The 20,951-nt window shown below is 40.9% G+C and overlaps 3 protein-coding genes across 6 annotated transcripts; 2 read left to right on the top strand and 1 right to left on the bottom strand.

Moving 5' to 3' along the window:
• The first annotated feature begins 4,203 nt into the window (after positions 1-4,203).
• On the top strand, positions 4,204-10,622 carry LOC148882823 (sodium-dependent neutral amino acid transporter B(0)AT1-like). Its single transcript, XM_088986939.1, has 12 exons — positions 4,204-4,713; positions 4,801-4,941; positions 5,175-5,312; positions 5,546-5,727; positions 5,811-5,921; positions 6,900-7,012; positions 7,078-7,206; positions 7,597-7,753; positions 7,830-8,034; positions 8,120-8,279; positions 9,948-10,110; positions 10,201-10,622. The coding sequence occupies exons 1-12, from the start codon at positions 4,515-4,517 to the stop codon at positions 10,408-10,410; spliced, it is 1,908 nt and encodes a 635-aa protein (XP_088843065.1). The 5' UTR covers positions 4,204-4,514; the 3' UTR covers positions 10,411-10,622.
• A 214-nt stretch (positions 10,623-10,836) lies between these two features.
• On the top strand, positions 10,837-18,907 carry LOC148882822 (sodium-dependent neutral amino acid transporter B(0)AT1-like). Of its 4 annotated transcripts, none has more exons than XM_088986940.1 (12): positions 10,838-11,100; positions 12,154-12,294; positions 12,365-12,502; positions 12,708-12,889; positions 12,980-13,090; positions 13,192-13,304; positions 13,373-13,501; positions 14,393-14,549; positions 14,623-14,827; positions 15,002-15,161; positions 15,229-15,391; positions 15,469-18,907. In XM_088986940.1, the coding sequence occupies exons 1-12, from the start codon at positions 10,902-10,904 to the stop codon at positions 15,613-15,615; spliced, it is 1,845 nt and encodes a 614-aa protein (XP_088843066.1). In that variant the 5' UTR covers positions 10,838-10,901; the 3' UTR covers positions 15,616-18,907. The 4 variants fall into 4 exon arrangements, with proteins under 4 accessions (XP_088843068.1, XP_088843069.1, XP_088843066.1 ...); XM_088986941.1 differs by having other exon boundaries at positions 10,999-11,100; positions 12,123-12,294; XM_088986942.1 differs by lacking the exons at positions 15,229-15,391; positions 15,469-18,907 and having other exon boundaries at positions 10,837-11,100; positions 15,002-15,165.
• On the bottom strand, positions 18,243-20,806 carry marcksl1b (MARCKS-like 1b). The gene is made up of 2 exons (XM_088986944.1): positions 20,506-20,806; positions 18,243-19,765 (listed from the first exon to the last, which is right to left on the bottom strand). The coding sequence occupies exons 1-2, from the start codon at positions 20,590-20,592 to the stop codon at positions 19,196-19,198; spliced, it is 657 nt and encodes a 218-aa protein (XP_088843070.1). The 5' UTR covers positions 20,593-20,806; the 3' UTR covers positions 18,243-19,195.
• Between the last annotated feature and the right edge of the window lie 145 nt (positions 20,807-20,951).

The raw sequence follows: 20,951 nt of genomic DNA, 5'->3' as shown, positions 1-20,951 counted from the left end.
GCTCCACTGTCTGCATGAGAGTCCCACTAAATCCTCCCCCCTCCCTCTCGAATGTGAACACACTAACACACACACATACACACACATTGGTCTTGTGACACAGCAATTGCTCTCCTGTCTTTCTTTGTGTTTCTTTTCAAAAGTTCTTACCCCTCCTTCTGATTTTCTTAAACATTTATGACGGCAGTCATGTTTTGTTTTTGTACAAGTGCTTATCATAATTAATGTCGACATGCAAATGGCATTTTACTTCAGCACATAATATTGTTGTTGCAAATGAAAAGGTCGTTTAGGAAAAAGTGGTATCATTAACGCAATAAATTAATCTATGAGTCATGCAAAAAAATTTTTGGAGCCCCTTTTAGATTTGTTTTTTAGTACCCCTGCTGCACGATCATAAATACTGCCAACCAGCGCTTTTCAATTATTTGCCTTATTTAGTCATTTATTTATTAAAGACGTATCTATTTATGTATTTATTTTTATTTTGGATTTATTAGTTTTATTTATTTATTTATTTATTAATTTGTTTATTTACTTTATCTGTCCGCTTTATTTATGAATGTGTTTATTTATTCATTTGCATGTTTAGTATATTTATCTGTCCCCTTTATGTATGTATGTATTTATTTATTTAGATTGTATTTCTTTAATTTATTTATTTAGATTTGAATATATTAATTTTTATATTTATGTATTTGTTTGTTTATTTAGTCTGCCCACTTTATTTTATTAATTTGTTTGTTATTTATTTGTATTTATTAATTTATTTAGTTTGTGAGTTAGTTGTTTGTTTAATTTAAAACAGATTCTTATCTTACAGACAGTGTATTGTCGGTGTTCAAATACCGAACACGGAATCAAATACGAAGGCGGAAGTAGACGCCGAAACATGTCAGGTATTTGAACACCGACAATACACTGTCTGTAAGAGAATCTGTTTTAAATTAGATATCAATTAGACAGGATGAACTTAATACAACTAGTTGTTTGTTTGTTTGGTTGGTTATTTTGGACAGACATAAGTCATTCGAAGTGCATCCACTGACCTGAATAAATGAATAAACACTGCCACTGCCACCTACCGCAGTGAATGCGCAACTGCGCCGAAAAAAATGTGCAATGATTTACACGCGGCTCAAATTCAAACATCCAAAACTCATACAATTCAAAGTGCATTGTTACACAATGACGCCCTCTTAAGGCCCGAACTTCAAAATACAAGTTAGGGCCTCAAAAGCACAGTGCTGTAAATCATCCATGCAAACATCTATTTCTGAACACTTACCCGTTTCAGGGTCAGTGGTGAGCTGAATCATAAACCAACTAATGTGGACTTCCTCATAATATGTTACGCTTTCATAGGCGGAGCACACCAAGTTATTGTCAGCTCAATTCTGTCGCCATTGCGTCCTTTCCCATGGCGTTGTTGCGCCCCACACTGAGACATTTAAATGTCTTTCACACAGGTGGTGGCGATGTGATTTGTCAAATGGTATAAATTAGACAGGTGGCAACCCAGGAATCGTTAGGGCTGAGATTTTTTTCCTTAAAAGGCAAAAAAATTGACCGGTTGACATTTTCCATCTTTGCAGAATAATAAAAAAAGGATGGAAATTGCAGCTTTTATAGACAGCATATGAGAGTTTGTATTCTTGGGAAGGTGGCCAATGAATCCCTTTTTCTCCCAGAGGGGGAGCGAAGGGGCGGGGGAGAGGCCAATAGTGCCCTCATTTGCAGACAGTAAAAGCGTTTTGAAAGCATTTTGGATAAAAAGCCCAATAAAAGCGCAGCCCGTTGACAATTGCCAACATGGAGGGGGGGGGGGGTTCTTGCGTATGAAAAGTGTAAACACCATCTGTGCATGATCATCCACCTGGAATACCTCCAGCTACTAATTACATGCCAGAGACTAATATAAAATGTGATTTTGATTTAAAATCAAGGGTAGGAGGATTGATGGATAAATCATCAAGATTGAGTTTTTGGTGATGTTGCAGCATTGTAAATAAGGTAATATAACGTACTGCATCATATCAGGATGGCTTTTTTTATTGTTTGATAGACAAGCGGACTGCGCGTGGTGACTTACAGTATAAAGTCAAGCGAGTGAAGTAAACAGCAACGTGACATGACTTCAACGGAACAATTACTTGAATAGATTGCCATTCGAATGTGACAGTTGAGTCCTATCAGTCTGTTTACATCTCTGCTATCTACTACTACTACACACACACACACACACACACACACACACACACACACACACACACACACACACACACACACACACACACACACACACACACACACACACACACACACACACACAACACATCCTGAACTTTCAGCCCTGCGTTCATGATTTTATTCTCATCCTTGATAATAAAAGACAGTAAACGCCACATTTTTCGACAGAGTTATAGTTGGGATTAAAATCATCCTTGAATCTGAGATTTGTATTAATTTATGTATGTATGTATGTATGTATGTATGTATGTATGTATGTATGTATGTATGTATGTATGTATGTATATGTATGTGTGTGTGTGTCTTAGTGTGTGCGTGTGTTTGTGTGTGTGTGCGTGTGTGTGTATGCATATATCTATGTCCAGCATGTATGAATCTGTGTGTATTTATTTATTCAGTTGTTTTTGTTTATGTATTCGTCCATTAGTTTATTTATTGATACATACATTAATTTATTTAACTAATACATTAATGTATGTATTTTTCTAATTTATCTATTACATGATTCACTACTGTCAAAATTTTATTTATGTAAATTTGTGTTTATTTATGTATGTATGTATTTATTTAATTATTTATTTATTTAGTCACACGTTTACTTTAATGCTCGGAGAATGCACATCTTTTTCACGAGATTCTGGTCAACGGGGTGTGCACATACATTTGCAATCAGCCAGGTTATCTTAGAAAGTTTACTTGGTGTGTCAAATGTTTTTTTTTTCGGTATCCAAACCTCTCAGGTAACTGCATGCTTGGACATTAAGCCGTGGAAATAAGCGGTCATTTGGGCAAAGAGATTCACTGATTTATTCTTTCTGCAAATTGTGTATTTTCCACTCTTTAAGGCACACCGAATAGCCTTCAATCTTTTCAAAAGCTGAGCACGAGCCTTATAATCCGATGCGCCTTAGACAGTACATGGACAACGTGGTTTTCAAATAGTCTGGAAAATACGGTACTTTCATATTCATTTTGGCTATTATTATTATTATTTTTATTTTTATTTTTTTATGTCAAAGATGCCAAAGTCATTCTGCACTTTCATTCGTATCCATTTCATTTCATTCGTATTACACAACACAACCTAAAAAAAAGGATCTAAAAAAAAATCGAAAGCAGGAAGTGGAGAGTAGGCCAACAGAGGTCATTGCGATTTATTGTACGAAGCGGCTAAGTGTTAGCCGCGCCATTTCACACAGAACGTTTTTACAATGCCATTTAAACATGAGAATATGCGTCAATGTTTAACCGTCAGCCCAAGACGTTTTTTTCCATTTTTTCCCTTAATGGTGCCTCTTAGGTTGCGGTGGCCTGACAAATTTCCACAACGTACAGCGTTTATGTGTGTAGATGCAGAACAAAATCATAACAATGACAGAAATGCGTTTGATACCCTCGCGCAGTATTTAGCAACACCCGCACACTGTAAAACGTGATTGAAAACGAAGCGTGAGCTGCATTATCAGTCCATTTTTTTTATGAAAGGTGCGAGATCTTGCTTCTAACTTTGGTTAATAATTGAATAAGCAAGGAAAACCGATTAGATATCCGTTCCCACCTTCTGAGTAAAAAAAAAAAACAAAAACAAAACAAAACGCCAAGTGTTTAGCACATTTTGACTCGGGACGGAAAGCGATGGATGAGCTTAAGCGCTGAAAAAAAAGAAATATGGTGTTGCTTAGGTGATATGCAAATATCACCAAGCAATATAATACTATCACGGTGAGATTAGATTAAAAAAAATCATCCATGGTATGATAATGATTGCTCTCTGATCGGAATGCTGATTGTTGTTTCGACGTCATAGCATTTTTTGCTGGAAAATGGTTAAAACGCAGAGACGGGGAATTTATGTCTTTTTTTTTCTTTGGAAAGGGAAAATATGCTTTGAGAGAACAACCTCCACCATCCCGGCCACCCCTCCCTCTTTATTTTCTTTGCTGTTTTGCTCGTACAGTATCTTATCATGACATCGCCCTCGCAAAATGATGCACATCAAATTGTCAGAGCAAAGTATCGGCGGCGACCAATCATCTGATGCATTAAAGATTGTCAAGGAGGGCGACACCTTTTTTCCTCTCAAGTTTGCTGACATGACATTAAAAAAAAGCATTTGGACAATGAGCGACTGATAACCGAAGTTCAGGTTCACAGTAAATACCTCAGCCCCCCCTGCAGGGGAGGAACCTTAAGGACTCGAGCGGAGAGGACACTCGGCAGACGACAGGAGAAAAACTGACTGACAGACATCTCCACCGTTAGCCATGAAGTTGAAGCTACCAAACCCGGGACTGGATGATCGGATCCCCTCTCATGGGGAACTGGAGAAACTGGAGATGGAGGAAACAGGAGATCGACCCAAATGGGATAATAAGGCCCAGTACCTGCTCACCTGTGTGGGTTTTTGCGTAGGACTCGGCAATGTCTGGAGGTTTCCTTACTTGTGTCAAAGCCACGGAGGAGGTAGGCAGAGATTCAACGTTCCTGCAAGCTCAAATGGAAATGGATGTTTTTACAAGCTATCTCTTTGATTTCAAAATGGCTATCCAGGTGCTTTCATGATCCCTTTCCTAATCCTGGTGGTTCTGGAGGGGATCCCATTGCTTCACCTCGAATTTGCCATCGGGCAACGTCTGAGGAAAGGCAGCGTGGGCGTGTGGAGGTCAATAAATCCTTACTTGACCGGAGTCGGTGGGTAAAAACGACGACTGGAATGCTGGGAATGAACCCTGGTTATTTGCGAGGGATTGGGAATGACAATCACTACTAAAAAGGTTTTAGTGTTGAAAAATTTTCAGATTATGACCATATATACAAGATCAAAATAAATCGTCCCAATCCCTCGCAAATATTCAGGGAATCACCGTAATGGCGATTTTTGTTTTTGTGCGAATGATCAGGTTGACGTTATCGTCTGGTTGCAGGTGTGTCATCTTTGCTGGTGTCTTTTTTGGTGGGCATGTACTATAACACCATCATGGCTTGGATCATGTGGTACCTCTTCAACTCCTTCCAGGATCCTCTGCCGTGGAGCCACTGCCCCCTCAATGCCAACCGCACGGGTATGGCCAATGTCAAGTTCCAAATGTTTAGCAAGCGATGCTAACGTCCACACGATTTATGTTGTTAGTGAGTGACGTCATAGAAAAGATGGGAAAAAATTAAGGGGCTTGCAATATGCGCACTAATCACTAGAGGGCATACTGGCCCAATGTCTGGGCTGTGATAGGAATTCATTGAATGCAATGGCAAGAATTGTTGATCTTCAGGGTCTGTGCCTCCCAACGACCCTTAGGTCCAGTGGAGGAGTGTGAACGCAGCAGCACTGTCGATTATTTCTGGTACAGAGAGACCCTAAACACGTCAACGTCCATCGACGAGTCCGGAGGTCTGCAGTGGTGGATGGTCCTCTCCCTGGTAGCCGCCTGGACGGTGCTTTACGTCTGCTGCATCCGCGGCATCGAAACCAGCGGCAAGGTCTGAACAACCACGCTAATCCGGAGTTGATTCAGATTCCATTCAGTTTTTTTCAGGGAAGCTTTGTGAATTTTCTTCTCCAGGCTGTGTACATCACCTCCACTCTACCGTACGTGGTTCTGACCATCTTCTTGATCAGAGGACTCACTCTGAAGGGTTCAGTGGAAGGAATCAAGTTCCTTTTTACACCAGATGTAAGCATTATAACCCTCTTATATACATGTGTATGTGTACATGTACATGTACATGTATTTATGTATATATACATAATTATGCATTTATGTATTCATGCATTTATGTATATATACATACTATTTATGTATGTATGTATATATATACATATTTATGTATTTATGTGTATATACGTATTTATGTATTTATGTATATATACATATTTTTGTATGTATATTTTTGTATGACAATCCCAATAGATTTATTTATTTATTTATTTATTTATTTATTTATTTATTTTGAGTGCTCCTAATACGAGACTCGTTATTTGCATGTTCTCCTCAGGCCCGCGTGGGTTTTCTCCGGGTCCTCCGGTTTCCTCCCAAATTCCAAAAAACATGCATGGCAGGCAGATTTGCCACTCCAAATTGTCCCTAGGTGTGAGTGTGAGAGTGACTGTTGTACGTCTTTGCGTGCCCTGTGATTGGCCGGCAACCAATTCAGGGTGTCCCCTGCCTCGTCCCCGAAGACAGCTGAGATAGGCTCCAGCACCCCCCCGCGACCCTAATGAAGAATAAGCGGTACGGAAAATGGATGGATGGAAATACGAATAATACTAGTGCAAACATTTCGGGCCCGAAACCTTTAGCACAATGTCATATAATACTGACATAGCACTTGGTTATTCGTCCCCTTTCTGTGAGTGGCAGCATATTCTCACAAGGCCAGATTAATAATCATAAAATGAATCCTGCCCTGATATGAAAGTGCTTCTGTTGTTTGCAAGAAGCACATTTTAATGGAGCTATTATCTTTTTACGATTCTACCACAAAAGGGGGATTTGATTTGATCGGAGTCATATCAAAGATTAACATTTTGCCATGTGGTCTATCTGTGTTTTAAAGACCAGCAAGTTTTGATACACGCTGAGGGCGCGTTGGATCCTTGTAGATCACCCGAACGTTTTTCATTCGATTCACGCATGACTTTCCCATCAAAGGTGAATGAGTTGATGAATCCGGCGACGTGGTTGGACGCCGGTGCCCAGGTTTTCTACTCCTTCTCCTTGGCGTTTGGGGGTCTCATCTCCTTCTCCAGTTACAACTCTGTCCAGTGAGTAGACCTGAACGCAAGGCCACGCTTGGACCACATTGTTGACATCCCCTTTCACGCGACAGCAACAACTGCGAGCAGGATGCCGTCCTCATCTCCATCATCAACGGCTGCACGTCGGTCTACTCGGCTACCGTCATCTACTCCATCATTGGCTTCAGAGCCACTGAAAAATACGACGACTGCATTGGGGGGTGCGTACGGACGTCGTAATAATAATAATAATAATAATAATAATAATAATAATAATAATAATAATAATAATAATAATAATACATTTCAATTATAAGCGCCTTTCAAAACTCTCATGGACACTTTACAGTCACAGGATATTTTTTCTGTGGGTGAGCAGCGGCAGTTTCTAGCATGCGCAACATGGGTGGCCATGCAGCTCATTTGGTTGATCATAATACAATCTGGGAGATTTGAACTTTAGCAAGCAACGTGGAATTTCACAAGTTTGATTTGCTTTTGCGGGCCGAATAAAATAATGTGGCGGGCCAGATTTGCCCGCAGGCCTCGACTTTGACACCAGTTTCCATTTTTGGCTTACAAATTCAAGGTATACTTTTGTTGTGATGCAGGAACATCCTCAAGCTGATGAACGCCTTCGACTTAGCCGAAAGCAACATCACAGAGAGCAACTACAATGACATGCTGGTGTACTTCAACCAAACTAATCCTGATGTTGTACAAAATTTGCAACTACAGACGTGTGACATGCAGTTTTTCCTCAGTCAGGTTTGCTGAAACCTTTGCGGACATACGATGGCGACGCGCCGTGCGAGTAGTAACGTTTTTCTTCATCTTCCCGCAGGGGGTGGAGGGAACTGGTTTGGCTTTCATTGTCTTCACGGAGGCCATCATCAAGATGCCCGTTTCTCCAATTTGGGCCGTGCTTTTCTTCATCATGCTCTTCTGCCTTGGTTTGTCCACGATGTTTGGAAACGTGGAAGGAGTCGTGGTTCCATTGCAGGATCTGAAATTGTTGCCCAAAAATTGGCCCAAAGAGCTTGTCTGTGGTAATTTTCTCCTATTTTTTTATTATTGACGAACAAACAAGCTGTAGAATATGTTACATAAAAAAGTTTTTGTGATTGCTTTCAGGTTTATCGTGCGCAATCCCTTTTGCCTTTGGTCTTATTTTCGCCATGAGCTCCGGCAACTACTGGTTGGCTCTTTTTGACAATTTTGCTGGTTCCATTCCTCTTCTGGTCATCGGTCTGTGTGAGATGGTTGCTGTTGTCTACATTTATGGCATGGATAGGTACGTTACTCCGGGAAAGATATCACGAGGGTCTTCTGGGAGTAGTCGGCGTACACCGTCAAATAGTTGCAGGTCATTGTAGGGTAGTTTTGGGTTTTTTTTTTTGTAGCCACTGTGTTAATGGAATATTTTTTTTGAATTCTCTTTTTTATGATTTTTCATTTTACTTAAAGGACAACTGACACCATTTTTTTGTTTCGTAACTGACATGAGAAAAACGTTTTATAGCATCTAAAGTACCCAAAACACGCAGGCTGATATTTTTAGACAAATGAAAAACACCAACAAAAATGACTTAAAGTGTCCAAAAATTACTTCAAAATGACCTCAGAAGGTTTCCGTTTCAGACGGTCCAGCCCCCTTCTTTGTGACGTCACGTCAAGACGTCTTGCCTTGCTCGAGAATCAAAACAATGGCTTCAGATTTGGAGAAGATGCTTTCTTGTTACTCATCTATTTATGACTATGATTCAAATAGTTCTGAAGAGTAAGGCATAAATGTTTGCAATCGATTAAAGAAGTCATTCAGTGTTATTTTGAGGCATCTGGACTGCAATGTAGTGTCCCAGAAAATGCACAAAATGACACACAGGATCCGTTGGAAATGGACTGATTTGTCCGCTGGGAATTTGTGTCAACTAGTATCAAATAGTAGTCCTGGTGCAACACACAACGATTCACTATCGCGTTATTTATATGTTTTCCTTCTAATTGCGCCATCAACACGCATCAACACGAAGTTTTCAGACCAAACAAAGTACCCAAAATGCATTGTGTGTCGCTTTCTCGGTCAGGGAGCGTTCCAGACGTGACGTCACGGTAGGTATCATCACCAACTCAAAAACAAGACTTCCTGAATATTCAGCGCAAGTGTTAAAATGGAAAATATACCTATATGCGGTGGAATCTTTGTAAAATATGCTCAGTAGAAGTCATTTGAAGTGATTTCACAAATTATGGGCACAACTTGTCCAGAGGCGTCGGTTGTCCTTTAATTTTTGGATGGATTGGAGAGGCAAATCCTCCTGTATTTTTATGTAGCTGCTGTGTTAATGAAATATTTTCTAATTTATTTATTTATTTATTTATTCACTCATTTATTTATTTACTTGTGCATTTATTTATGTATCTATGTGTTTATTTATTTGTTTGTGTATTTATTTATTTATTTATTTATTTATTCACTCATTTATTTATGTATCTATGTGTTTATTTATTTGTTTGTGTATTTATTTATTTATTTATTTATTTATTTATTTATTTACTTATTTATGGATGTTTTTATTTATTTGCGTGTTTATGTGTTTGTTTATTTATCTATTAGTTTATTTATTTGGTTATTTCTTGTTTTTTTATTGTATTTTTTTTTCTCCCTGTCTCTCCAAATCCAAACTGTTTTTCCACCATTGTTTAAAACTCCGTCAATTTCCAACAATGTCTTTTGAAAAGATGTCAATTTAAAAACAAAAGGAACATTTAAGTTAAAAATTGTCCAGGGTATGAGTCACGTTCGATCCTTTACTTTTCTCCTTCATGTTTACAGGCCTCTGTATTTCGGTCTCATCCACAAAGTTGTCTTTTATCTCACCCGCGGACCGTGTTATACAACCTTTATCACCCGCACTGTACTAATATGACATTAGAACTTATTTTGATTGCTTCCTCGTAGGTTTAACAAAGATCTGGAATTCATGATCGGACACAAACCCAACATCTTCTGGCAGGTGACCTGGAGGCTGGTTAGCCCGCTCATCATGGTCATCATCCTGGTGTTTTATTTGGTCACGCAGGTCACAAAATCGCTTACGTATTTGACCTGGAACCCCGAGTCGGTAAGACAGACCACTGTCAGAATCTTTTTTTTTTTTTTTTTCCGCCAAATGTCTGATGTCAGCGTTTCCCTGTTCCGTCTGCCGTCTCAGGAGAACTTTCCCATCCTCGAAGAGCGTCCGTACCCAACCTGGATCTCCTTTATTGTTTTTCTCCTGGCGGGCGTTCCAAGTTTAACCATCCCTGCCGTGGCCCTTTTCAAATTCTTCCAGACGAGGTGCTGCAAGCGGCGAGATGAAAATGGCGACACAGTGAAGACCATTTCCGCCCAGCTTCAGATAAATGATCAAATTAAATATTAGTTTATTTATATTTTTTGCCACGATGTACATTTTCCACCCACATTTGTGTTCTCCACGGTGCCGATGCATTATTGTATTATTTAATATCCTTGTATGTTGCCATTTACGCCTGTCTAATGTCTAGTTCTTGTTTGAATAACTGTGTAAATAATGCCTATTTTGACACTGTGAGATCAATAAAAGATTTGTATCATATTACGTTTATTGTTTATAGGGATCGGGAATTAAATTTCTTTTTCCTTCCTCTTTGCAAATAATTCAAATTGATTTCTCGCATTGCGGGAAAGAGCTCTAATATTAGGCCGTTCAATTATGGTAATAAACGGTAAAAGTGCAGAGTGCATTAGTTAACCTTTCTCCGCAAACGATCATAAAGTGATTTCGACATTGCTGATTTGAAGATATTGCTACGCGTGTACTAATAAACGCTCATTTCAGCGCACCATCGGCCGGCTGCTAGACGACTCCTTCGCTTTTGGTCATTGGACGGCATGAGACTGACTCTTCCAAACCCGGGATTGGATCTGCGGATCTCCAGCCATGAAGATCTCGACAGGATGGAGAAAGAAGAAGCGGATAGCAGACCGAAATGGGACAATAAAGCTCAGTACATCCTAACCTGCGTAGGATTTTGCATTGGCCTGGGTAACGTTTGGAGATTCCCCTACTTGTGTCAAAGCCACGGAGGAGGTAAGCCGAGGACAATATTTTCATTGCAGATCCATGTTAGCTGAAGAATTGGCGGTCGGGACATCTTAAGGAGGGCCAAAGTCCCCAACTTTGATTCCAAAATTGCCTTGGGATTTTCATTAAAAGTCACTCGCTGTCCTTTGTGCCAGAGGTCAAACAGCAAGTTGAATACGTAACCCGCACACGGCAGCCGCGGTATAAAGTGGTTGAGTCGAGTTAATCATTGCGGTAGAGGAAGCTCCCATTGAAGAAACCTCGGGCGGTACAACGTATCGGCCGTAAAGGGGGAAAATTACATAACAGACGATGTAGGTGGTTATCTTGCTCGGTTGAATGACATTTTCAAGCCAAAACACATAAAATGTATCTGCAACAAACAACTGCTTCTTTTACAATGATCTTCCTGTCCAATTTCACAAGTCGTAACTTTTAATGTGCACATTGAGGACACTGACCTGTCCCAATTCTGTGATTTCTTGACACTATAATGTAACTTTTTTTTTGTAATTTTGAAAGATTAAGCGACATTGTAAGGTACCACCAAGAAAGTGACGTGTCATCTGAAATAAATTAATAACTCTGTGCCCCTCAAAAGATAAGAAAAAGAAGAACAATATGTTGGATACATTTTCTGTTTTTTTTAACTCCACAGGCACTTTTATTCATGGAAAAAACACCTTTATGTCTATTTTTTGGGAGGCCTGGAACAAATTAAATGTGTTTCCATTCATTTCAATAGAGAATGATGATTTGACATGCGAGTGTGGTCTCTGAGATAACTAAATATGTATCTTAAGGTACCATGATAGTTATTTTTATCCAATATTCAAAGACATGGTGCTAATTACCCATGACTGTAAAGTGTCCTTGAGAGTTTTGAAAGGTGCTTGGAAATAAAATGTATTATTATTATTATTATTATTATTATTATTATTATTACTTGATGTCAGTGCAAATTTATTTATTTATTTATAGTTTCTTGTCTTTTTTTAATTGTTTTTATTTTATTGTGTTTTATTTAGTTGAAAAAAACCCCAACGTGTCGTTTTCCAGGAGCTTTTTTGATCCCTTACCTGATCCTGCTGTTGTTGGAAGGGATGCCCCTCCTGTTGCTGGAATTTGCCATTGGTCAGCGTCTCCGCAAAGGAAGCGTGGGAGTGTGGCGCACCATCAGTCCATACCTGACGGGCCTGGGTACGTTCAATGTACAAAAAAAAAAAAGATGACGCCTTTCTATAATGATCTTTTTTTTTTTTTTTTACAGGGATTGCCTCCATGCTTGTGTCATTTTTAGTCGCTCTATATTATAACACTTTGATAGCCTGGATCTTGTGGTATCTTTTTAATTCCTTCCAGAGCCCACTGCCTTGGACCCATTGTCCTCTCAACGACAATGCCACAGGTACTTTGCAAGAGTTTTGCCATCCGTTGATTTACAAAGGACAAGTTTTTCGCCATTTTTTTCATTTGCTTGTTTTAAATGGTGAACTGAACTTCACATAGCACTGATGCTAACAACGTCAACGTGTTTGACTATAAATGTGGAAAATGTTTCCAAAACAGCGCACGGTTGACCACTGACATTTACCGACTCCATATTTGCTCAGGTTACGTAGCCGAATGCCAAGAGAGCTCCACCGTGGACTATTTTTTCTACCGGGTGACCCTCAACAGCTCAACCTCCATTTCAGACTCCGGGGAGCTCCACTGGCCCATCGTGGTGTGCCTTTGCGCCGCGTGGACCGTTGTCTGCATCTGTTGCATTCAGGGGATAAGCAGCTCGGGCAAGGTGGGCTGCTATCGATGATATTGGTGGTTTCCAATCACATGGTCGGGCCAAATATGGACAAAGTGTTTGAACCTGTTGCTTTGGTCGCAGGCTGTGTACATCACAGCCATCCTGCCGTATATCGTGTTGGCCATTTTTCTGGTACGGGGACTCACCGTCAAAGGCTCCTTTAGCGGTATTCAGTTCCTCTTCACCCCAAAGGTATTTTTACATCTCGTCAAAAATGGTGACCAAAATGTGCATATTCAGAATCAAATGGTCTAATAAGTGGATGTCAACATAGCTTTTCTTTCTCGCTGCAGGTGGAGGAATTGATTAACCCCTCAACTTGGTTGGATGCGGGGGCTCAGGTCTTCTACTCATTTGGTCTAGCGTGGGGTGGTCTCATCTCTTTCTCCAGCTACAATCCCGTCCAGTGAGGGTCTTGTTTCGTCTCCCCAGGCGTAAAAGATGGTGGAATGACTTGTTTTTCTTTGCTCTCAGTAACAACTGCGTGCAAGATGCCGTAATTCTGACCGTCGTGACGGGCCTCACTTCCATATACGCTGCCACGGTGACGTATTCCATCATTGGCTTCAGGGCCACTGAGAAATACGACCTGTGTTTTAATGAGTGAGTACACTTCCTTGTATTTATTTATTTATCTATCTATCTACAGTAAAGTCTCGTTATATCGATATTCTCGGGAGTCGGAAAAAATATCGATATAACCGGACTATCGATATATCAGATCCTGCAGCATGTAAATTTTCTCCTTGCGTTCATAGAAATAGTATCGTAATAAGCAGTACTGTCGATATAACCGATATCGATATAACGAGACTTTACTGTATTTATTCATATATTCATTTGTTACTTTTTATTATGTATTTATTTGTGTATTTATTTATTTGTTTGTTTACTATTTTATTACGTATGTATTTGTATATTTATTCAGTCATTTATGTATGTGTGTATGTATTTATTTATAATGTATTTTTGTGTATTTAATTATTTATTTATTTATTTATTTATTTATTATTTTATTAAGCGGTTATTTATTTATGTATGTACAGTAAAGTCTCGTTATATCGATATCGGATATATCGATAGTCCCGGTTATATCGATACTATTTCTATGCACGCACGGAGAAAATTACATGCAAACAGGGTCGGATATATCGATAGTCCCGGTTATATCGATATTTTTTCGGACTCCCTTGAATATCGATATAACAAGACTTTACTGTATTTATTTATTTAGTTATTATTTTATTAGGTGGTTATTTATTTATTTATTTAGTATTTTATTCGGTGGTTATTTATTTATTTATTTATTATTGCATTTTTTTCCTAATGACAGGGATGTCTAAACTAGTTCCAAAGGGGGCCCAATTTGGTGTGTGACCACGGCCCATATTTGGCCCCCGGGCCGGATTTTGCACACGTCTGTCTTAGGATCATAGGATCGTATTATTTGTTTGGTGGCCATTTTTTAATTCTCGCTTAATATTTCCTCCTCAGCAACATCATGTCATTAATAAATGGATTCCATCTTCCGGAGGACAGCATCACCCCAAGTACTTTCGACTCGGCCTTACAACATCTCAACAGCTCCGATCCAGACAGCGTATCGGCATTGGATCTTAAAACCTGCGACTTGCAAAAATTCCTCAGTGAGGTAGAGGTGGCGTATTTGTTGACAGCCGTGGTTTTGGTTGGTGTCATGTGACTAACGTGCATCGTGTATCCAGGGAGTGGAGGGAAAAGGTTTGGCATTTATTGTTTTCACAGAGGCCATCACCAAGATGCCCGCTTCGCCTGTCTGGTCTGTTCTTTTCTTCATCATGCTCGTCTGCTTGGGGCTTTCGACCCTTTTTGGAAACATTGAGGGAGTGGTGGTACCCTTGAGAGACTTGGGGGTTTTCCCCAAAAAATGGCCACATGAAGCCCTGACCGGTATGTCTTCTAAACTGTTTTTTTCTTTTGAAGGCAGCGGATGAAAATTGACCACGGGCCACATTTGGCCCTTGGGCCGCACTTTGGATAAGTTATGTCTGCTCTCAGTGGACGCCTTTGTATCTTCATACCCGATTTAATGTTGCTTCGCCGCCACGCCTCTTTGTGTTTCAGTGATAACCTGTGTCGGCGCCTTTGTCATCGCCCTCCTCTTCGCTTTGCAATCTGGGATTTACTGGTTGACGCTTTTTGACAATTTCGCTGGCTCCATCCCGCTTTTGACGATTGGATTCTTCGAGCTCATTTCTGTTGTTTACATCTACGGCATCGACAGGTAAACCTGCCGATCACGATTTAGTTGGAGCGTTTGTGGACGGTATCCAAACGCGTATGCGTCTCAGGTTCAATGAGGACGTGGAGTTCATGACGGGACGCAAGCCTTGCATCTTCTGGCAGGTGACGTTGAGGTTCATCAGTCCTCTCATTGTGTTGGTCATTTTGATTTTCTATCTGATCACCCAAGCCCGAGAAGAGCTCACCTATTTAGTCTGGGATCCCAATTCTGTAAGCACTTGGCGTGATGTCACACACGGACGGACGAGTTCAACGATCCTTACGATTTGTATTTTCTGCCTCGACAGGAAGACTTCCCGTCATTGTCGTCTGAAGCATATCCTTCGTGGATCAACGGAATGATTTTTCTCTTAGCGGGGGTTCCTACCGCCATCGTGCCGTTATATGCACTGTGCAGGTTTATCTACGTGAGCTTCAGGCGACGACGATGTTGAACCAGACGGAATATGACGGCCGTTGTTCTACCAAGGCCAATCTTCGATGCGATCGGTGCAAAGTGCAACTTTACCATGTACAATATTTAATGAAGTATATTGCAAGATGTTAAACAGATGTTGGCCCATCCATCCATCCATCCATTTTCCGTACCGCTTATTCCTCATTAGGGTCGCGGGGGGTGCTGGAGCCTATCTCAGCTGTCTTCGGGCACAAAGCAGGGGACACCATGAATTGGTTGCTAGCCAATCGCTGGGCACACAAAGACGTACAACAGTCACTCTCACACTCACACCTAGGGACAATTTGGAGTGGTCAATCTGCCTGCCATGCATGTTTTTGGAGCGTGGGAGGAAACGGGAGGACCCGGAGAAAACCCACGCGGGTCCGGGGAGAACATGCAAACTCCACACAGGGACGCGAACCGGCGACCTCTGCACTGTGAAGCCGGTGTGCTAACCACTCGACTACCGCTCCAGATGTTGGCCCGTTTATTAATATTTTGTAATATTCATGGGCATTGTGAAACCCTGTGTGAGTAAATAAATACAGTAAAGTCTCGTTATATCGATATTCAAGGGAGTCCAAAAAAATATCGATATAACCGGGACTATCGATATATCCGACCCTGTTTGCATGTAATTTTCTCCGTGCGTGCATAGAAATAGTATCGATATAACCGGGACTATCGATATATCCGATATCGATATAACGAGACTTTACTGTACAATAAATAGAGAAACAAACATATAAAATAAAATAAAACATGGGACAGTCTTTGGAGTTTTACCACATATGTTTTTCTTCTAATTTTCTCCCCAAAATATATTCATATACTGTACATGTGTATTCATCTTTCTCAAATCTGAATAGGGTCAACTGCCATTGGGTAACATAACAGCAGCCACCGGGTGGCAGTCTAAAGCAAGGTTACCCGAGCATCAACCTTTTTTTTTGATACAGAGCCACTTCTCTGTCACTAATTCCTGCAAAGCGCCTCCAGTTTTTTTTTGACGCAAAATAGAAAAATGACCTGTAATTTTGGTTATTTGCCATGAAAAATGTTCATGTAAGTGGATACCTTGAATGGTGTGCATCGATATACAATGCTTTATTTCTGTCAATTTTGAAGTTATCACATATTCAACATTGGGGGAAAATCATGACATCCATATACTAGTGCAAGCAGGCTTTTTTAAACATGATATGCTCACAAAAATTTAAAAAGGTCGCCAAAGAGAATATTGGTAACAACATCTCTGGATTCACTTGAATCATGTGTGTGTCTTATGTAACTACTGTTACTGGCTAACCTGATCTGAATTGTGAGTTGTGGAAAAAAATGGAAATATTGTTGAATTATCAGCTGAAGCATGACAGGTTTGTGTGAAGATGACTGATAATTTCGAATTGTTCCTAACTCCCGACACGTGGATGAAGGCAGCGATGATTGGGAGTTGCCAGAATGTTTTCCAGCTGGTCGTCGTTTTGGCAACCTTGTTGCTTTTTCCTCCATTTTTGAGCGATGTCCTTGATCACATCACCACTGAGCTACGTTTACTTTAAAATTATTTCGAGATCTTCCCCTGATTGACATTGACATCCCTATGATGTAGTGGGAGGCCATCAAAATGACAAAAAAAATCCTACAAGACCAGCTGTACATCATCTGGCGTGAACGAGATACTTAACCCATTCACTGCCATTCACAAATGTATTCGGGAATTGAAAATATGACGTAGAGCGCCATTACCCAATTTGATCGGGTTTTGTTTTTTTCATGCTTAGGTGCCGATAAAACGCTGGCCAGACTTCTTGCAATGTTTTTTTTCTGTTCCACAACGGTGCAGCATTTTCCTTTTTTCCATGTTAGCGCTTTGTTCCAGCTATGGCTCTTGCTAAAGCGCAATATAAATCAATATGTATTGTATTGTATTTTGGACAGCTGCACTCATTACAAGCTCAGATAACTCTGGACTCATATAATTGATGAATTAAGTCTTTTCCACTGAAGTGGATACATTCTTGCACTTGTCTGGCAGTGAATGAGTTGAAATGGAGCACATGTGTTCCTAGTCGAGTTTGATGAGGGAGTGATTGTGATTGGCCAAGGCTGCAGTTTGAAGGGGGTGCACACTAGTGCAACTGCATTCTTTCACGCCTTTGGATTTTATTTTTCTTCTCAGCCAAGTTTGACAGGTGAGAGTTCACACCAGTCGTGGAAAAATAATTAAGAGACAATCTATTTTGGCATTTAGGGGGGTGTAGACTTTTTATCAACTGTATGATATGATGCATGTTGTGTTATCTTATGAGAATTGATTTTACTGTCACTTTAAATGCCTGAGATGGTGCAGATTTCATTAGAGTGCTAATTTCTCGCCTCGCACTAATGATTTAGTGGTGTTACATTTTTTTTCAGGGAGGGAGGGGGGGAGGGATTTGGTTGTGGTCTATTAAAATTGGAATTTAGGTCACACCGAGAAGGAAATGGGACAGGAACACACACGTCATAGTTTACCTTTTCATCTCTTTTAGTAGAAAAAAAATCTTCCAATATCTAATTATTTTTATTGATTGAGGGAAATTGTGTTTAGTGCGATTAATCATTAAAAAAAGTCACATCCACACGCAGGTGACCAACATTTATTATTTACCATGATCAACTTTACAATAAAACCAGTTAACATCTGTCAACATTAGCAAAATAAAGAACAGAAAATCAATCCAATTGTATTTACAGAGACAAAAAAGCAGATTTAGGCTCATACGCACGCACACACACACACACACACACACACACACAAACGACAGATAAACGACCCTGCTTCATAATCAAACCGCGACAGTGAACATAGCAAGCTGAAGTGTTCTTTTTTTTTTTTGTTGTATCCATAGTAAACTAAAAATCAAAACGTGTCTATTTTTTTTCCTCTGTATTTTTTTTAAACAAACAAGACATAGTTTCATTTCTGATGGTTCTCTATAATACACCACAAAATACTTCAAATTTGGGTTAAAATATAGGAATGTAAAAAGTTGCCGAGTCTCTTTTCTGATTTTTCTTCTTTTATTTGTATTTTTTTCGCTATTTAACAGTCATTTCAAGTGGTGTTGTCCTCGTTGTTCCTTTTTTACCTTCTTTTTTCCTCACAAAGGGGGAGAAATCTTGAGCCGCCATTTTTTTTTTAGATGGGAAATGGGAGGCGGGGATAAAGATGTGTCCTCCGTCAACCGTTCATCCGCTCGGGTTGTCGTCTCGCCGCCGTGTACCCCCCCCCCCCCCCCCCCCCACCACCACCACCACCACCAAAAAAAAATCCTAAAAAGTCAGTCAAGGTCCAGATGTCGAGCAGGAAGTGACCAAGTGAATCTGTCATCTTGACGAAAAGTGGCACGTCGAAGGAGTCTCTCACATACATGTGTATATATTTACATATACATATATCCATATACATATGTATCCATATACACATATATATATAAATATATATATATATATATATTTCTTTTTAAAATTCTTTCTCTCTCTTTCTTGGAAAAGCAGTTCAGCCAGTTCATTGCGAGTCGCACGTCCAATCACTCCTTTTCAGATGGGGTGGGGGTCGAGCTGCTCTCCTCTGTGGGTTTCGAGGCCTCGGGGGCTGGAGCAGCTGCCTCCTTGGCCTCCTCCTTGGGGGCGTCCTCTTTGGCAGCCCCCTCCTCGGCTTTCGGAGCTTCGGCTTTCGCCTCGTCTTTCACCTCCTCCTTTTTCTCCTCTGCAGCGGCGGCGCTCGCTCCGTTCTCGGCGGGTTTCTCCTCGGTGGTGGCGGCGGCGGTGGCCCCCGCCGCCTCCTCTTTGACCGCCTCGTTCTTCTTGCTCTTCTTCAGGTTCAGCTTGAAGTTGAAGGACTTTTTCAGGGAAAACTTCTTCTTCTTCTTCTTCGGGGTCTCCTTGGTTGCAGCATCGGTGGTGGCGGTGGCCGCTGTGGCCTCTCCTTCGGGTTTGGCCGCCTCGCCGTCGGCGGCTGCAGCGGGGGCGGGTTCGATGGCGTCGCCCTCCGCGTTGGCTTCGGGTTCCTTGGCGGCTTCAGCCGAACCATTGGTCGCCGCGGCATCCCCGTCGGGCTTTGTGGAGACATCGCCATTAGTCTTAACGTGTCCGTTCTCCTGCAAAAGAAATTTATTTATTAATCATCTTTTTGTAAAAAATAACTCATCCTAAATTTTTACAATCTCGAATCAACAAAAACGCAAATTTCTGTCATTTTTTATCCTAATTTCTCATTATTTGACAGGGCATCGTCGTGCGCATCAGTCAATAAGCGTCGTCTGTCTGAGGCGACGCCTTGCAATTTCTATGTGAGCTGCTAGGGGGCGGTAGTTCTTCGCAGACGGCTCTGGGTACCAGACAGCCCCCAACAAAGACGCACCAGGAGAGACAAGCCTTCACTTTCGGTGACTATCTCGTCAAGGAAAACAAAACAAAAAAAAACTCAAATGAACACCCATTTTTTTATTTTCATGTTTTGATTGGTGATGTTAAAAGCGGAAGATCCAAATTAAATCCCCCAAATAATCAATCGATTCATATCAAATGTGAAAGGTGCAACCGGTACAAAAGCCGTCTTAGTTAAAACAGGGAGTGCGCACAAGAGGCCCCTTCCCCCCTCCTTCTCCTTTGCACCTTTTAGATTTAACGACCCCCGCCCCCTACCCCCGAAAATGCACTTTTTACGACTCCATCTTGAGATTGGTTGTCGACGAGCGAGGATGCTGAAAGCCACACCTGACCCCCCGTCAGCAAAAAAAAAAAAAAAAATACAACAAAAATCTTGTTGCGCGTCGAAGTAAACTTCGAAATAAGTTGACGTGTTTAAAAACAAACAAAATGTGGATTTGAGAATGACCTGGCCGTTGGTTTTGACAGCTGCAGCATCAGCGGCGGCGGCGTTCGCCTCCACGGCCACTTCTCCCTTGGATGACTGAGATCCCATTGTCTTCTTTGTCTGCCTTTTTCCAAAGCAAATGAAAAAGAAAAAACTAAAAAAAGAGTCGCCCGAAGTTAATCCAACCCCAGGTCGAATCGCGTATCCAGCGGTGAAGCAACAAAAAGTGCAATTTGGGGGGGGGCAAATAAATAGATTTCTGAGGTTTCCGTTTCGCTCGTAATCGTCACTCCGGCGGCACAGAGACCCTCTAAACGCATCAGCGCTTGAACGCAACGCTTCAACATACAACAGGTTCTGGGCAACACCCGGTGGGTGGGCTTTGTGGCAGTTTTAACCAATCAACGCCGTTTCTGAAAGAAGATCGACTTAGCCTTCTGCCAATCACTGCTCGGTGCCTAGCATGG

Source organism: Hippocampus bargibanti, linkage group LG20, assembly GCF_051943395.1.
Source record: "Hippocampus bargibanti isolate YZ-2025 linkage group LG20, ASM5194339v1, whole genome shotgun sequence".
Classification (NCBI taxonomy): Eukaryota; Metazoa; Chordata; class Actinopteri; order Syngnathiformes; family Syngnathidae; genus Hippocampus; species Hippocampus bargibanti.
The sequence above is the reverse complement of the archived record's forward strand: the minus strand, read 5'-3'. Positions and strand labels throughout refer to the sequence as shown.

What these genes read in the sequence shown, in the direction of transcription:
- LOC148882823 (XM_088986939.1), top strand. Translation starts at nt 4,515, where the DNA reads ATGAAGTTGAAGCTACCAAACCCGGGACTGGATGATCGGATCCCCTCT. An exon ending in TCCAGTTACAACTCTGTCCA is followed by an intron (nt 7,013 to 7,077) that starts GTGAGTAGACCT and finishes TTCACGCGACAG; the next exon opens with CAACAACTGCGAGCAGGATG. An exon ending in GCCCAAAGAGCTTGTCTGTG is followed by an intron (nt 8,035 to 8,119) that starts GTAATTTTCTCC and finishes GATTGCTTTCAG; the next exon opens with GTTTATCGTGCGCAATCCCT.
- LOC148882822 (XM_088986940.1), top strand. Translation starts at nt 10,902, where the DNA reads ATGAGACTGACTCTTCCAAACCCGGGATTGGATCTGCGGATCTCCAGC. An exon ending in TACGACCTGTGTTTTAATGA is followed by an intron (nt 13,502 to 14,392) that starts GTGAGTACACTT and finishes TTTCCTCCTCAG; the next exon opens with CAACATCATGTCATTAATAA. An exon ending in TAGTCTGGGATCCCAATTCT is followed by an intron (nt 15,392 to 15,468) that starts GTAAGCACTTGG and finishes CTGCCTCGACAG; the next exon opens with GAAGACTTCCCGTCATTGTC.
- marcksl1b (XM_088986944.1), bottom strand. Translation starts at nt 20,592, where the DNA reads ATGGGATCTCAGTCATCCAAGGGAGAAGTGGCCGTGGAGGCGAACGCC. An exon ending in CTGTCAAAACCAACGGCCAG is followed by an intron (nt 19,766 to 20,505) that starts GTCATTCTCAAA and finishes TTTCTTTTGCAG; the next exon opens with GAGAACGGACACGTTAAGAC.